Raw genomic sequence first — 18439 nt, 5'->3', positions numbered from 1 at the left:
TAGTCAGTCGAGGCCAAGTAGTTTTTGATGTAACTATTCCAGCAAACACAGCTTAATTTAGATTTGTTGACCATCTCTACTAGTGGATAATGAACACCCACAGATTCATTCATAAATGCATTGAAGTCAAAAATCTTGATCTTCTTTGATATCCCAGCTGCTGCTATGTGTTCCTCATCAGGGTCAAAACTCAATGAGCAGACTACACTTGCAGAGTTTAAAAGGTCTCCACTTCTTATTGTCCCACAAGTTTCAAACTTGCTATACCGAGCATATTTGCACAACCCCTCAAAAAACACTTCCAGTTGATCAGAAGATTTCCCTTTGGTTCTCATATCCTGATTCTCATTTTGGTTTTCAGAGCACCTGTCCCTGTCCTTGAGTATGATTTTATCAGAACGGGCACTAGCAGCAGAACTCGACAAGTTGATTTGTGATCGCATGAAGAAATATGCATCTTCAAGTTGACGGATATTACTCATCAGCCTTGCTGTATTAGCAGTTGGTACAAACAAGGCACCAGAAGTTGTACAGCGCTCGCTGAGGGGAGATAATTGGACTCTTCTTTCAATAGCTCCATGAGATCTCACCAGAGATGCATTTGAAGAAGAATATCTTCGCTCGGCCTCCTTAATATCATCCTCCAAGGTCTGGATATCTTGCATAAGCTTGGATGCTTTTTTCTGCTTTTGCTCTTCTAGTGAAGACAAAAAATGAAGTAACAGCTCAGATATCTCCTCATCAGCAGCTGTCGATGTAACTGAATTATCTTCGCCTAGCAACTCTGACTTTAGTATTTCTCTGTCACAGAAAAAGAAGAGACTGAGAATAGAAAAAGAAACAAGAAGATAATTCATACAGTGGCATGCCAATTTATCTGCATCCAGCATAGAAATCTTAGAGACGACTATTTTTGCTAATAGTCGTCTATACTATTTTTGATAATTCATACTATTTTTGCTAATAGTCCACACATTTTCCTTTGTACAACTCCTAGTAAATATTCCTCCACATGATTTATTTCAGGGTAGCATTCAAGTATATACCTGGCTGTTGGTCGGGAGGCGGGTTCAGGATGTAGAAGCCAAAGACAAAATCCAGCTTCCTTTGGGTATTTTGAGAGAAATGTTGGAGGGAGAATCCGATGACGTAAATCTGCCATCATTGCAGCATGCATCTCACCCGACTCGCAATGGCATAGCAACTGAAACAACCAACAGTTAAACTAGAGATGTCAGTAAGCGTTTTCACATGAAAGGATCAAATACTACTAGCTCTGCCGTTCAAAGGTCAAGCTCGACTAAAAAACATCACAAATGCGAATAAAAGACTGTAAAATAGAAATGAAAACTACCTAAAGCCTGACCTGCTATAGCACAGGGACAGAAGATGAAAGAAATAAAAACAATTAAGCTGGATATGTTACATCCTTTGTGGTAAAAAAAACAAGCAAGTACACTAAAATCTTATGAAAGCTAATAAAACAGGTATTTGTCCATACCTCAAACAGAAGAACACCAAGAGCATATATATTTGACTTTTCTCCGATATCTTCTCCATTTATCTCCTCTGGACAAGTATACCACTGCTCTTCTAGCCATGTAGACATAGACTGTTTTTTCGTCATTGAAGACACACTTAAATTTTTTATATAGTTTTGCTGTTGGAGTTCGCAACTGTCAGGATTACGTGCATCAACCACATTCAAATCAATCACAGGGCTTTTTCTTTTGAAAGGTCTTCCGGTTGAAGTGGCCTGAAGCTGATGATTCCCTGGAGAATCCACATGCAAGTCCATTTTTCTTTTCCTCAAATCCCTACCTCCATTAGATGATGATTCATGAACCACTGGCCTCCTCCTCCTATTCAAATCTTCGTCAACATCTGAGTCTAGATCGTTCTTTCCAAATGTACCAATATATCTAAGTTTCTTGGATGGGACTAACATAAAAAGGGATGGTCTCAATTCTAGCAAGAATAATCCTTGTGAATGGGCTGAGTCAACTAGCTCCACCAGCTGCCTAAACAGACAAATACCATGTCTTTTCTCTCGTTTAGCATTACTTGATCGAAGAAACTCCCTCAAACTGATCCCACTGGAAGATTTAGTATGATTCCCAGCAGCACCATGTGATACAATCCCATTTCCTTTGGGACTTGATTTTGGAGTCAACACTTCGTGAGGTATAGGGGACTTTTTCTCCTTGCTAGCGAAATCTGGATCAGAGACAAACTCAGGAGGAGTCTCCTGAGTTTTTCCAACAACACCTTTCCCTTTCATAGCTCTTTTAAGTAACAACTGAGAAAAATTGGAAGAACTCACAGGGGATTTAAGTTGGACACCTTCACCGATCAAAGCAGGAGCTCTCATGATGCTGTTCTCACCAGCTGCTCTTAAACGTTCAGAAAAAGCTTCAAGATTCTGCTCGGTCCTCCTAGTCATAAAAGGTTTAAGGTTTTGCCTCTCAGAAGGAGCACCAGCAAGCTGTTGTCTGATTTTTGACAACATCTGATCCATGTCACGAGGTTGAGAAGAATGATCAAGATCCACATCTCCTGGTTTATAAGAAGACCCTCTAGCAAGACGGTAGAGATGCTCAAACTTGCCAGCAGCAGCCCTAGAACTATCCATCCCTTGAACCATCCTATAGTTTCCCAACGTCAACTCTTCAACAGAAAGCTTATTATTATTATTAGCAGCAGCAGCAGCAGCAGCAGAATCCTCAGGAGGAGGAGGCTTAGTAGTGATATCAACAAGATTCCTATGAGCAGAGCTCCCAGGACAATCACTTCTCATAGAATCATTAACAGTTTCAGAATCAGTCACCATGTTATTATTATGATGCTTACAAGGAACATCATCGACGACTCGTGGTTTCAATTGTAAGTTGTTACTCGCAACTGTCTCTTCACCAACTCTTTCCATAACAGGCATCCACATGTAGTTCAGATTAATAATAACATGAATCTACAGCCTCCATACCCTAAATCATCATCATCAGAATCGAATCGTATCAGAATCTCAAACCGATAGAAAGAAGAAGAAAGCAAATTAAAAAAAACCCTACTTATTATTACTAAATTCATGCTGCATGTTCAGATTACTAAAACTAGTTAAAAAAAACATAATTAATCACTGATCCCGAAACGTATCCATAAGCGTAATCTCAGGCAGCTAATCAGAACAATAAACAAAAGAATTGGAGAAAACGGAAAAAAATCAAATCGCTTACAACGATGAAGTTCGCAGAAACCGAGAGATCACAAATTCAGATCATACAGCGAAGCGGTGATTCCAAACTGTGTGGAGACAGAAGAACCGAAGAAACCTTTCTTGAACAAAGCAAAATTCAAAACACACAGAAGAAGAAAGAAGGAAGAAGAAGAAGAAAGGAGCGTGTGAGGCTATAATAAACTTTGTTGTAATCTCTATCTCTTCTAGTAGAAGAAAACACAATATGAATCTCTTCTTCTCTAAGTTCGCATCATTCGTTCTTCTTCATTCATTCATTCATTCCTTATTTTTTTAATTTTATTAATTTTTTAAAAATTGTTATTTTTTAGGCTTTGAAGCCACATATCAAAATCATATACCTTTTCTTTTATTCTGGCGGACAATTTTTCGAACATTATTTTATTTAGTTTTTTATACTTTATGCAAAAAAAGAGAAAGATTTTTTCGTCTTGGCTGCCCAATTATTATATTTTTTTTGTTTTGTTTTTTTGTTTAGTTTAAATAGAGAGAGGGAGATTATGAGACCAGATTACGTTGATAATCATTTTAATTAGTGACATCAGCTATAGAGACGGTCCTGTTTTTTGGTCTAATTTACGGACAATGCCACTTGTTTGGTAAAGCACATATGTTTGGTCTGTAAAGGGTAGAATTGGTAATAATAAATTAGGAATGTTGCATGGGGGAAGTAATCTCTTTTTAGAGGATATTTGTTAAGAGGAGGAGATTAAAACACGTCGACGTCGCTTAATCTTATTCGCAATTCGAGGGAAGAGGGATCACGTGAAAGTTGTGGCGCTTAATAAGCCACGCCCTTTTTACGAATAAACTAACATTACCATATACAACACTTAATGGGCTCAGCCCATTTCATTACAAAATGGCCTGCTTCTGAGTTTTTTTTTCATATAAACTGTTGTTGAAAAAAAAAAAAGAAGATATCGTAGTGACTAGTGAAATTTTTTAGAATCTTTACTTCTCTAGCTACCATCGAATCTTCAAGAGGGGAAAATTACCATTACCATTCAAAAAAATTGTAAATTTATTAAAAACGTAGTTTACTATGAATGGCCACAATAAGAGAGGGTTTCTTGTCTAAATGACGGCTAATTTAGGGACTATTATAGCGTTCTTCCTCGATAATTGTATCTTTCTTTTTTTGTTTGCGTCTTTTTCTTTTTTTTGGTTTATGGATTCGTCTCGCGAAGCTAATCGCAAACACGATGATGACAAGAAAAGAGAAGACGAGAAAACTTCTCTCATGGATGTAAATCTCATGGTGGTGCTTCTTTCTCAACTTTGTACAAAGAACGACGACGACAATGAGAATGGTTTGGAGAAAGAGAGACGAGATCATCATGTTGCACTTGCACACGATGCTCGTGAGTCTAGAGCACGTGCCAACAAGAGGTTTATAAAGGAAACAAAGCTGATGGAGAAGAGGACGCATGTGCTTCATCCCATGGCTAAAGAATTCAGGTTAGAAAAAATTATAGAAATTAAAAATGTTTAGATTCTTTGCTTATAGCTGCTCATGTTCTTGTTTATGACTATAATGCGCAGGCACTACAGGAAAATGTGAAGGCGCATGCCTCACCTGTGATTGCCCCAGAAGATGAATACAGTTCTCTATTCTATCGTTATCGAAATTTTGTTATTGCGTGAGCGCTATATTTAAAGATGAAAAGAAACTCTAAGATATTTTTTTGGCGTAATTAAATGTAAGCAAGTATATATCATTTAATTTGTAACGGAGATGTATCAAATCTTGTATCATTATATATAGAAGAGATGCAAATTCAATGTAATTCTAACCTAAACATTGCATAAATTAACTTAGTGGTGGATCAAATGCATGCCAATGAAAATAATTAATAAACATGTTAATGCATAATGAAATGGTGTTAAATTACGATCACAATTCACAACCCATGATATCGACCGGGTATTCAATTAAGGAGACGAGATAAAAACCAGTGCTCGAAGCAAACTGCTTACAACCAGATTATGGATACGCTGGAAAGATTCGCTAAGGCCTCACGTCTCCAATGCGATCGTGCTAAATATGCAATAACACTAGGTCAACATTGAAGTTGTTGAGAATATGATTACTCGCTCTATTAACCAAAATTTTTATTATGAATTATCTAGTTGATCATGATGACCATTAAATGTTGTCCATGTTTATATGTAGATTTCAGAGGTAGCAGAATAATGTTGATGGTTTTCATCACCTATCAAGAGATATCATAGGATGAAGTGGCTATACGGTGAAGAAATAGCGTTCGATGATTTTGTGCGGTTGGCGAAATAGTACTTGACTACTTTCTTGATTATATATATTTTTTTGTTTACGCGGTTTGCTACTATAAAAAGTAAAATCCTTCATATAGGTACAAAGGAGATTTAAGAGGTCTACAATGGTCGGTGGCTGGCTAACTATATGAAAGTATGTATAGACGTTAATATGTTAACTAATATGTTAACAACCACGTAAACAAAAATAAGATTTCCGAGTATACGACATAAACAAGAGGTATGAGGTTTTATTCAAAGACGATACATATGTTTTAAAGTTCCATTAGTTAGCAATAAGTTAATAGGTATTAAGAGATCAACATATCAACGAACCAACAAAATTTCTACTACTGTATGTATGTTAATGTTCTTTTTAGTTTTTTACTTTATACTCGCAGTTGTCTTAGTACACGTTTCAGGAAGTTATATGACATCAAGATTAATAATACTTGAAATTCCACATCAACATGAAATTCCTCCTACGTACGTACCTCTTATTTATCTATTTCGGATTCGTAAATCATTATGAGATTTATAGGGAGATTCTTCTTCGACGAACCACAACCACAATTAATATGCAGCATGATTAACAGCTAATGACCTCTACCTAATCTTTCTCTTAATCGGTCATTAGTATTAAATTAGTAGCTGAGTAGCTGACGTCCACAACCTAATCCACATACCTTTTTTAAGTATTTTTTTGGTATTTCTCACAACATGTCAACATGAGATATTTAAACAATGTAAATTTAAATTAGAATTAGTAAACAGCACCCACGTAAAAATTTCGGATCGGCACACTGACCCTGAGCGACAATAATCGTGCGGCGGACTCGGAATCTAAAACCCAAATTCACTAGCATATAATAATTTTCTTATAATTTTCTTATAAAATTTAAACTCTGGCAAGCTTTATTTTTTTAGTCTATAGAATTAAAATTTTCTTATAATAATTAAAATTAAATTTTTTTAATAAGTCTATAGAATTAAAATTTTCTTATAATAATTTGATACGGTCGGTCGAATTAATGTTCCATATAGAGTACGTACGTATAACCTGAATTTAAAACACATAACACAACGGTATAGCGTATTTTATATACAACACGTTTAAATGTAATGGTAGAGCTTTTTGGAAATGACGAAAATTTTAATTTGTTGAGTTTAAAGTGTTACATCTTAAAAAATTTCGGCTAGCCGTCTAAGAGAAAAGATGTTCACACGAGGCATTTGAGAAGATGATGACTAGAAAACAAACAAAAAAGCGATCAAAAGGGATTATAAAAAAAGTGGCCGGAAACGGAATTGCGTAATAAATGAGGGGTCGTTTTCGCAAAACCTATTTTTGGTCACTATGCAATAAGATTAGTTTGGGTTCGTCACTATAATGAGTTATGACACGGTCTCCATTATTATGACATTTTATAAAATTTCATCCATTTATTTATTATCTTTTCTTTTCCTCTTGTTATATAGTATAATCTTTTTTGTTTTCCCTTTGGTATTATCTTCTATGTGTCTGTTAAACAAATTTAATATATCTACCATTTAAAAGAAATTTTAATACAATAAAGAGTTACAAATATCATATTTTCGCATTAATAAAGGTGGATATAACATCTAGAATATGGTATTCTAATAAAATGTCAAACAGGGTTAAGGAACAATCATTTGATACGTGCGTGAATCTTCAGTCTTCACGAGCTCTTATTACGGCTATATGTGTACTTTATTGTTCATGAAACTTTTCCTTTACCACCCTTTACCTTTTCATTCAATTGTTTGATTGGTTTATGTTTATTAAATGCAAATTATAAGACTACCCTTTTCCTAACGATTTGACGTGGTACAAGGAAATGGTTCAAACGTCATAAAATGTAAAGCCCTGGTGAATACTATTACTAATTATTACCTCCGAGATTTAAATTAGGATTTTGTAAATTCTCAACAAAAAGATTGATAATTTTAAATATATACCAATAACATTGTCAACGTTAAAAAATCTCATTATATGAAGTTATAAGCAAACTTTAAATTATTAATTGACCTAGACTGGTATTTTTTTTATGACTGGAATTTTAGTAACGAGGAAGAAAGTATCCGGAATGGTTGTTTACATTTTTTCTTTTGTCAATGCATCATATATGAGAGTTTGATTTTGAGTGCTGAACACATCATCAATGTTATTAATTAGTACAAGCAATTAGCTAGATTACATGTTTGGTCTATAAAATAAATATATAGATATACGTTTTTATAAATTGCTGTATACTGAGTCGTTTAACAGGATATTATAGCTGTCACATTCATATAGATATTAACTCAGGAATAATTTGCGGATATTTTGATATCTAATTTCTGATTTCATTGGCTAATTGTAAAGCTAAACAACGTAAAAGACGTCTAGAAAACGAGACAACATATAATATAACATCCACGTGTCCACTATGAGTAAAATCGCAAAACATATTCGATGTACTAATTAATGACAAACGTATAGAGACACTAATATTTGTCGTAATTAAACGAGATAACTATGCTTATTGCAGAAATTGTGTGTCGTTTACTTGTTCGTCTTATCATAATCACTTGTATCAAGCTGCACGTTAGGCCGTATGGAACGTGAGGACGCTTACGTATTCGCACAACTCAAAAGCTAAACTAACTAAAATTTTCTTGTCGCCTTTTTTTTCTGCTATAAATTATATACCAAGGTTTATACATAAGTTCTATGTTATAATGGATGCCAAAAAAATTATATGTTACTAATATTTTGTGGTTGACGGAGGTAAATGTAATGACTTTAATCATGATTTTAAGGTTTAACTAATAATGATTACGCCATATAACGGTCAAGGGTAAAAACTATTGTTCGTCGTAGTGGGGACGACCGGTGGAGAAAACAACATTTACAGTGACGATGATATTTATGAAATCATCCATAAACTTATTACTTTTTTTTTTTTTTTAACATCTCATCCATAAACTTATTACTGTTCGCTCAAAATTTGAAATGTGAAATACTCAAAACTAATTCATCTACAGCGATATGGGACACAAAAAAAAAACAAATATTTAAACCACAACCAATATCAGTATGACATCAAACGCGTGTAAGAATTAATTTACTTTGTGCTTAAAAGTAAAAGCAAATCAAACTTAAATTAAACTAATCCACAACAACAATAAATTAAACAGTACTCTATTGGTTTAACAAAAAAATGTCATTTTGACAGATTCACATCAATTTTTAAAACATCAGAATAAGCAATTAATCATTTAAATTAAATAAAAATAGTTTTAGGTTACAGATAAAATAAAGGAACTTTTGTAAAAATCTAAATACGATTTATTTCATTTGACAGCAATAAACAATGTTTATTAAGTAATTAATGCGTCACTAATTAATCTGTTAAAAGACCTGACTTCAGATTTTTTAAATTAAATAACCAACAAAAAAAATAAAAAAAAAGGTTGTGGGCGCGTATATGTGGAGCCTACTACGCAAAACAAGGCACGCTTTGTAATTTCACGAAACAATTGGAGGAGAAAAGAGAGAGAACGTAAAGAATGTGACCGACAAATATATTTAAGAGCCGAGACGAAATCGAACTGGACGGCACTCGCGACGTGTAAGCACAAAACGCACTTGGGTTCTTTTTTTAACTACGTGCGGTTCCGAAGGATATTTTTCTGCTTATCCAATTTACAGACAGTCAGACACTCCTCCCCGTGTAAAAACGTTAAAAGTTAAGAAAGCTTATCAACTAATGAGTCTATCTATCACTACGATAATCCGATTAGAATATCAGTGTCATTGTGTTTTGCTTTTGACTATAATAATACACAAAATCCGATTGTTGGATTTGGATCCATATAACTCATAACTTTAATATTAGAGTATTAAAATTTAATTTCCACACATAATTGTTTTTCTTAGTTGTTGTCCCTTAAATCTTTCTATTTTTTTTTATATACTATATATTAGATCTTGATAAGCAATTAGATCACAAACAAAATATATGAAAGGTCAACAATAAAATTTTGTATGCATGTATGTACAATATTTTTTTTTGTTTCTACCTCAAAACATTAATGATGAGCCTTGGGGAATACTTATGAGTTTTGTGTTGACTTGTCATGCATGTAGACAATGTTTACACTTCTTCAGTCAACAACAACAAAAAAAAAGTTGTGAACGTCTTTCAAATGAAAATTTCTACAGATTTCAATCAGTTCATAATTTTCTCGGTATAAAGTTGTATGAATTTGACGAATGAAATGAAGAATATATTGAGAAAATAAAAGATCATCTATTATATTTTCTTATATTTTGTTTCTCAGAGATTCATCATATGTTTTATTTTATTCAAACTAAACTTTGTTCCTCAGCTAGTAACAAGTTTATTCGTCCTAACGTTTAAACTAGCTTTGTAACCAGTTTATTTTTTCTTTGAATATAATTTAACATTAGATTCAAAAAGAAAAAATTCTGTTCCTCAGCTTCATTAAAATGAGAGTTTCACTTGTACGCAAATAAACACACCATGCGGAAAAATACTTAGGTTCACCCCTAGGGGTGAACCTCTCCATTCACCTCTTCTTCTCTCAGCCAATCAGAATCTTCCATCTAATATTTTATTTCAAAAATAAATTAACATTAAATTAAAAAGCAAACCAAATTAAGGAAACAAATTCTGTATACTTTTAATTAAGGAAAGTTAAATATTGGCTTAGTTTAGATTTTTAAACTTAGAATAAAATTATGTCAGTTTGGGTTTACAAATGAAGTGGTTAGGGTTTAGATTTTACAATTAAAACGAAATTATATGTCGGTTTGGGTTTACAAATGAGGTGGTTAAGGTTTAGATTTTACAATTAGAATGAAATTATATGTCGGTTTGGATTCACAAATGAGATAGTTAGGGTTTAGATTTTACAAGTAGAACAAAATAAAATGTCGGTTTGGGTTCACAAATGAGATGTTAGGGTTTAGATTTCACAATTAGAACGAAATTATATGTCGGTTTGGGTTCACAAATAAGATGGTTAGGGTTTAGATTTTATAAGTAAAACGAAATTATATACGGTTTGGGTTCACAAATGAGATGGTTAGGGTTTAGATTTTATATATGTCGGTTTGGGTTTATTAAAGTGCGGTTTAAGTTTTTTAATTTTATAATAATGTATACAGATTTTATTGCCTTATTTTATTAGGGGGTGAATGGAGAGGTTCACCCCTAGGGGTGAACCCAAGTATTGTTCAACCATGCGATAGAAAGGGGTTATTGGAATTTTGTTTTGTTTGTAACTCAAGAAGAAGATACGATGGAACTGATTTTAGTAGAAATTACAAAAACTTATGAAACCTCATATACTTTATGAATCGTTTAAATGACTAATGAAAACATGTGCGAGGAACTAATAATATGATTTACATTTTTTGTCTACGACCCCAGTGTTTTTTTTTTCTTCAAAAAACTAATCTAATACAGTAGTATATTTGAAAAAAAATCTCTGTTAAAAACCTCTTCGTCGTTGCTTATAATATAAACCTGTGGTCATCGTGTAATTTATGTAATACTAAAAAAGACACCAAAATCAACATTGATCGTAAGCCTATAATCAAAGGGCTACAGCCTACCGTCAAGTTCAACAAATATACTTTGTGTTTATACCACCGGATTGTAATGTGAATTAATCATAAATGACCACGTTTTGACTAATTCAGATTTGTTATTATTATAAACAACGACAAAGAGGTTTTTGTCAGATAAAAACAAAAACAAACAGCGACGAAGAGGTGAAATAATTTAACATGTTATGATTCTCGTCTTGAATAAATTATGACACTATATATGCATGGAAATTTGTTAACGAAATATTATGTATTTTTTCTTTTGTTCATAAAGAAAAAAAATGTGTTGCTGGTGAAACCATTACATGTATTTTAAGTAAATAAAAAGTCACTAAACCAATACTGAATAATTAAAGAAACTAGTCTAATGATATTCCTAACACAAGTTGCCTCTTTCCTAAACTACTTACGGTTGAGAGAGAGAGTTAATAAGGTTGTATAATTTTTATTGATAAAATAAAGATTTGAAACACTCAAAATGTAAGGAAAAGAAAGAAAAAGAAGTAGTCCACATGCGATTATTTTTGGTTCATGGTATGGGGTAACATGAAAATGCGCGTCCACACAAAGCCTTATGATAACAGTAATAGAGAAGAAGAACCAAGTAACAAAATGACATTATCTGACGCTGGTCCTAAAATCAAGAAAATCACTTTACGGATTGGACACAACTCATATCAAGAACGAAAAAAAAAAAGATCTGGTCGGAGAAAAAAATAAAATAAGGAGAGAGATCCCATCGGCTAAAACTGAGGAGATACACACACACTCACAAAAGAAAAAGAGAGCAGCCAAAGTAACTAACGGCTTTCACTAATCTATCGCCTTCGACATCATCTTTTCTTTTTTTTTCTTTTCCTCCTCCGTCCTCTTTTTTTTTTTTTTTTTTTTTTTTTTTTTTTAAANTAAAGAAAAAAAAAATGATTTGTCTATAAATTTCACAGCTATCTCTTGACTTTCCATAATCACACTCAACTTTATTTTCCTATTTCTCTCTTTCTATCTTCCACTAAGCTATAATAACACAACACAGAGAGAGCTCGCAGTAACAACAAAACAAGGTACTCTTTTCTAACTTCTTCTTTTTAATCTTGATATTAAACTTTACGCTTTCATTATTCTCTACTAATTCGTTTCTTCTGATCGGGAAAATAAGAAAAACACTCTCCTGATTTCTCCGGTTCCGACCTCGTTGACTTTTTCTTCTTCTTGTTCAGATATATAGATTCCAAAAGTTCTCTCTTCTTACTTCTTCAATCTGAAAGATTCTGATTTGGATGTCTGATTATAACTTCTTGAACAAAAAAAAATAACTATTGGGTTTCCTCTCCAAAACCAAAAAAAGAAAACCCTTGGATTCGTGATTCCTCCCTTGCTTAGTTTCGATTCGATAACGAGGTTTCCCCGAGTCATCATCAGATTAAGAAGAGTTCACGTAGATTCCGCTAAACCGTTTTAGCTCCCTTTCTAAAAAATAAAAACTGCTATAAAGTTTCGAATAATTTTGTTCCAGAAATCTTTTTGGTTTTTCTGTTGTAAGAATTTTTTTTTAAAAAACTTTCCCTTTATAGATGCTCTGAAACATAAAGACCTTTAAGTTTCTTTCTTCGTTATTACATTCTCTGTCCCTCTCTCTCTGCAATTCTGTCAGAATCTGATCACTTTTTTTTTTATTGGTTTCTAATTTAGGATGTTGGAGAAGGTTGAGACTTTCGACATGAACAGAGTAATTGATGAATTCGAGGAAATGACAAGAAACGCTGATCAAGTCCAGAAACAAACCTTGAAAGATATTCTACTCAAGAACAAATCCGCCATCTACTTACAAAACTTTGGTCTCGATGGAAACACCACTGACCCTGAAGAGGCTTTCAAATCTATGGTCCCTTTAGTCACTGATGTTGAGTTAGAGCCTTACATCAAAAGAATGGTCGATGGTGACACTTCACCTATTCTCACTGGCCACCCTGTTCCTGCCATTTCCTTGAGGTTTCTATCTCTAACTTACTTGCCGTTCAATACATCTCTCTTTCTCTTCTTTATTTCTGTTTACCAGAGATTAATGAATGAATGAATCTTTTGTTGTGTTTATAATCAATCAACAGCTCTGGAACTAGTCAAGGCCGTCCAAAGTTTATTCCTTTCACTGATGAGTTAATGGAGAACACATTACAACTGTTTCGCACTGCTTTCGCCTTCAGAAACAGGTAGGTATAGTGGATTAGTGATTGTGTTCCCCACATTAATACACTTTTCTCTGTTCCACCCATTCACATGAACAGAGCAACCAAGGATGTAATTACCACCGACTCTATGCCTTAAGCCCTTAACATGTTATGTTTTTTTTTTCTCTTGTAACAGAGAATTTCCAATTGACGACAATGGAAGAGCTTTGCAATTTATCTTCAGCAGCAAGCAGTACATATCAACCGGAGGTGTCCCCGTAGGAACCGCAACCACAAACGTTTACCGGAACCCTAACTTCAAAGCCGGGATGAAATCTATAACGTCTCCTTCTTGTAGTCCTGACGAAGTTCTCTTTAGTCCTGATGTCCATCAAGCCTTGTATTGCCATCTCTTGTCCGGAATCCTCTTCCGAGACCAAGTTCAGTACGTCTTTGCAGTCTTTGCTCACGGTATAGTTCACGCGTTTAGAACCTTTGAACAGGTTTGGGAAGAGATTGTTACCGATATCAAAGACGGTGTCCTAAGCAACCGTATTACTGTCCCATCAGTGCGTGCCGCAATGTCCAAGCTGCTCACACCTAACCCTGAACTAGCGGAGACTATCCGCACCAAATGTATGAGTTTGAGCAACTGGTACGGACTGATTCCCGCGCTCTTCCCAAACGCAAAGTATGTTTACGGGATCATGACTGGCTCCATGGAGCCGTATGTGCATAAGCTGAGACATTACGCGGGAGATCTACCTCTAGTGAGTCATGACTACGGTAGCTCCGAAGGATGGATTGCTGCTAATGTTACCCCGAGATTGTCTCCAGAGGAAGCTACATTCGCAGTGATTCCGAATCTCGGTTATTTCGAGTTTCTTCCTCTGTCTGAAACAGGGGAAGGAGAGGAGAAACCAGTTGGTTTAACTGAAGTCAAGATCGGAGAAGAGTACGAGGTTGTCATCACAAACTACGCAGGTACATACCGTTGTTTTAAGTCCAACATTCGTTTATGTATTATATTATCTGTCTCGTAATGGATGCTTAAAGTCCCGTTTGATCCACATTGCACAGGGTTGTATCGATACCGGCTTGGAGATGTGGTAAAGATCGAAGGATTCTACAACAACACTCCCCAACTAAAATTCATATGCAGGAGAAACCTGATTCTCTCGATCAACATCGACAAGAACACAGAACGAGACCTGCAGCTTTCAGTAGAGTCNGTACGGACTGATTCCCGCGCTCTTCCCTAACGCAAAGTATGTTTACGGGATCATGACTGGCTCCATGGAACCCTATGTGCATAAGCTGAGACATTACGCGGGAGATTTGCCTCTAGTGAGTCATGACTACGGTAGCTCTGAAGGATGGATTGCTGCTAATGTTACACCGAGGTTGTCTCCAGAGGAAGCTACATTCGCAGTGATTCCGAATCTCGGTTATTTCGAGTTTCTCCCTGTGTCTGAAACAGGGGAAGGAGATCAGGAGAAGCCAGTTGGTCTAACTGAAGTCAAGATCGGAGAAGAGTACGAGGTTGTCATCACAAATTACGCAGGTACGTACATATATAACGTTGTTTTAAGTCCAAAACTCGTGTTATATATTATGTGTCTCATTTGATCCACATTGCACAGGGTTGTATCGATACCGGCTTGGAGATGTGGTAAAGGTCGAAGGATTCTACAACAACACTCCCCAACTAAAATTCATATGCAGGAGAAACCTGATTCTCTCGATCAACATCGACAAGAACACAGAACGAGACCTGCAGCTTTCAGTAGAGTCAGCTGCAAAGAGACTATCAGAAGAAAAGATTGAAGTTATAGACTTCTCTAGCCACGTCGATGTCTCGACAGATCCAGGGCATTACGCTATATTCTGGGAGATTTCAGGTGAAACAAACGAAGATGTTCTTCAAGATTGCTGCAACTGTTTAGACCGAGGATTCATCGATGCCGGTTACGTTAGCTCCAGAAAATGCAAGACTATTGGACCGTTAGAACTGAAAGTTGTCGGGAAAGGAACTTTCAGGAAGGTTCAAGAACATTTTCTAGGGCTTGGTTCGTCGGCTGGACAGTTTAAGATGCCAAGATGTGTGAAGCCAAGTAATGCAAAGGTTCTACAAATTCTGTGTGAGAATGTGGTGAGTAATTACTTCAGCACAGCGTTTGACTAAACAAACATTGTGATGATATCAAGAAAAGTGGTTTTTAGTTGGTTTGTCATTTGTCTTTGTTGTCTTTATTGTCAATATAGTTTATTACGTTGTTTAATTGAGCATAAGGGAAATAACTTTCTATCTTTTATAGAAGAAATATATGTATCACAGTGGTCTTCTTTACTTTGCTTTTTGTGCAATCAGTGTTTGGGAAATAAATAGATTTCGGATGTGACGTTACCTTTTTTTTATTGTTAAAAATTAAATCAAGATTCGAATTTGATTGCAATTAAGATTGGAGAATATCATTCGGATAATCTTATTTATTTCGATCTGACCTGAACCAAGTTAAAAGTTTGATATACGAACCGAATCCAAATTGAACACCATACTGTTTTCCTTTTTCTTTTTATTAGAAAACCGAATCATATTCAAAAAATAAAAATACCTAACCTAACTGAAACTTAAAGTATTTACTTTTGAAAATTGAAATTGTAATTAAATCAAAACCAATAACATGATCAATCAATGAATTTAGACATAAAGTTTGGTGCTTTTCTGAAAATCAAGAATCATAAAAACTGGAGTAGGCTGAGTAGCTAAAATACATAGTGGTGTGATTTTGTCTGAGAAGCTCTATACGTGATTATGACATTAATATTGGTGGGACAGACGTTTGTTAAGAGACTTCTACTGATTACGAAAAGTAATCTAAGATTTACCTGTAGTCCACTAACACTAACAAACAACTCGCTTATATATAAGTTGAGTTGAAGACGTATGTTTTATTTATAGTATTTTACTATAACACAAGCATGGTCATTCAAGTTGGTTACAAGTCTGAGCATAATAACTAATGCTTGGTATAAATTAAAAATATTGGAAAGGAAAAAAGTTCATAGATGTGAAACCAAAGAAAACTGAATTTAGAAATCTACTATCGGTCCACAAGATGATCTTTGTAAAATTGTAAATCCAATATAATGATATCAAACTGCGGAAATGCTAACCTAGATGCTAACTATATATGTTGTATGGGGACATATTACTATTTATCCACTCTCATGTTTATATAATCATATGTCTGATCAAGCGACCTACCGTATATTTAGTGGATTAATACGTACGTATCACGTATGTATTATACTCCACGTTATATAAAAAACTATAAATTATATAATCAGACAGCTATATATTCGTACAAAGTACAAACTAGTCAATTAGTGGTTTTATCCATATTTTCAGATTTTTTTCCTAGGAACGATGATATATTTCCTTAACATATCGGAGTACCAAGACCATATGGGTTCATTGCATTTGCATACGTTTTTTTAATAACAAATCTGTTGTTTCTTTATATGATTGTTTAATACTATAGCGTACCATGATCTTTATTTAGAAAACTAAATATTACTTTCTCAGAAATGTTTGACCAAATTTTTTTTTTATATAGAAACATACAAAATTAGAAAATAACATTATAATTTCCATAAAATTATTAACTATTAAGTAAAAAAAATAATTTAAACAAAAAGGTTATTTTAAAAACATTGTAGTGTGATATCTTTATAAAAGCAAATTAAATTTATATTTTTCTACAAATTATACTCAACAAATTTATTGTTCTTACATATATATTATACTAAATTTTCCTACATAATCATATATAACCATACAAAAAAAAAAAGATTAGACCCCTAAAAAGTGGGGGCCCTATTGAAATGTTTCATTCTACTGCCCTCAGGTCCGGCTTTGTCTTTGCTAGTCTTTGCCATCTGTATCAGTTGATAGGTCAAAAAAATAAAGGGGAATGAATATATTGATATTTTCTTATTTTAAAAAAATCTAATAAGAAACTTACCAAAAAGAAAAAATAATAATCTAATAAGAAAAAATAACAGCTGTAATTTCTTATAAATAAAGTAATAAAATCTGGGTATTATTAAGTAAATACATGAACATTTATCCACAATTATCAATTATGTAGCTCTTGATTTTACAACAAAAAATAGCCATTATTTACACAGACTGACACATACACACAAAAAGTTAGCAGTCCAGGCCTATATATAGCAAACAAACTTCGATACATGAACAAAGCAAAAAAAAAAAAAAAAAAACCTTTAAACACTTAAGATATCGACTTTGAGAGAACTACTTTAGTCTTTCACCGATGACAAACACAAGAGTCCATGCAATTAACTCGCAAGAAAAGATTAGTGATAATCGTGATCATAAAATCTGGGACTGTGAGAGTCCTCTCTATGATTCTTACGAACTCGCCTCTTTTGCTCACATCATCGAACGTCAACTAATGCCTTNTTAAAAATATTGGAAAGGAAAAAAGTTCATAGATGTGAAACCAAAGAAAACTGAATTTAGAAATCTACTATCGGTCCACAAGATGATCTTTGTAAAATTGTAAATCCAATATAATGATATCAAACTGCGGAAATGCTAACCTAGATGCTAACTATATATGTTGTATGGGGACATATTACTATTTATCCACTCTCATGTTTATATAATCATATGTCTGATCAAGCGACCTACCGTATATTTAGTGGATTAATACGTACGTATCACGTATGTATTATACTCCACGTTATATAAAAAACTATAAATTATATAATCAGACAGCTATATATTCGTACAAAGTACAAACTAGTCAATTAGTGGTTTTATCCATATTTTCAGATTTTTTTCCTAGGAACGATGATATATTTCCTTAACATATCGGAGTACCAAGACCATATGGGTTCATTGCATTTGCATACGTTTTTTTAATAACAAATCTGTTGTTTCTTTATATGATTGTTTAATACTATAGCGTACCATGATCTTTATTTAGAAAACTAAATATTACTTTCTCAGAAATGTTTGACCAAATTTTTTTTTTATATAGAAACATACAAAATTAGAAAATAACATTATAA

At 33.9% G+C, this 18439-nt stretch overlaps 3 protein-coding genes and 1 long non-coding RNA gene across 5 annotated transcripts in view; 2 read left to right on the top strand and 2 right to left on the bottom strand.

The window, feature by feature from the left end:
• LOC104784680 (protein SUPPRESSOR OF PHYA-105 1-like) overlaps positions 1–3544 on the bottom strand; it is an 8026-nt gene extending 4482 nt beyond the window's left edge. The window contains exons 1-4 of the mRNA XM_010509733.2: positions 3234–3544; positions 1502–2984; positions 1047–1204; positions 168–801 (exon numbers count right to left, since the gene is read on the bottom strand). Of these exons, the coding sequence (XP_010508035.1) occupies positions 168–801; positions 1047–1204; positions 1502–2941 (2232 nt within the window). The 5' untranslated portion in view covers positions 2942–2984; positions 3234–3544. The remainder of the gene's footprint in view (positions 1–167; positions 802–1046; positions 1205–1501; positions 2985–3233) is intronic.
• LOC104784679 lies at positions 4271–5020 on the top strand. The gene is made up of 2 exons (XM_010509731.2): positions 4271–4714; positions 4799–5020. Exons 1-2 carry the CDS (start codon positions 4335–4337, stop codon positions 4815–4817), a joined length of 399 nt encoding a protein of 132 aa, XP_010508033.1. The 5' UTR covers positions 4271–4334; the 3' UTR covers positions 4818–5020.
• Positions 12120–15745, top strand: LOC104784678 (jasmonic acid-amido synthetase JAR1). Of its 2 annotated transcripts, none has more exons than XM_019245607.1 (6): positions 12120–12232; positions 12861–13160; positions 13277–13378; positions 13533–13991; positions 14569–14900; positions 14980–15745. In XM_019245607.1, exons 2-6 carry the CDS (start codon positions 12862–12864, stop codon positions 15519–15521), a joined length of 1734 nt encoding a protein of 577 aa, XP_019101152.1. In that variant the 5' UTR covers positions 12120–12232; position 12861; the 3' UTR covers positions 15522–15745. The 2 variants fall into 2 exon arrangements, with proteins under 2 accessions (XP_019101152.1, XP_019101153.1); XM_019245608.1 differs by lacking the exon at positions 12120–12232 and adding an exon at positions 12324–12606.
• On the bottom strand, positions 14422–15162 carry LOC109133051. Its single transcript, XR_002037903.1, has 2 exons — positions 15111–15162; positions 14422–14547 (listed from the first exon to the last, which is right to left on the bottom strand). It is a non-coding gene; the product is annotated as an uncharacterized LOC109133051 (long non-coding RNA).

The sequence above is a fragment of the Camelina sativa genome, chromosome 5, assembly GCF_000633955.1.
Source record: "Camelina sativa cultivar DH55 chromosome 5, Cs, whole genome shotgun sequence".
Classification (NCBI taxonomy): Eukaryota; Viridiplantae; Streptophyta; class Magnoliopsida; order Brassicales; family Brassicaceae; genus Camelina; species Camelina sativa.
This window is presented reverse-complemented; position numbering and strand designations above follow the sequence as displayed.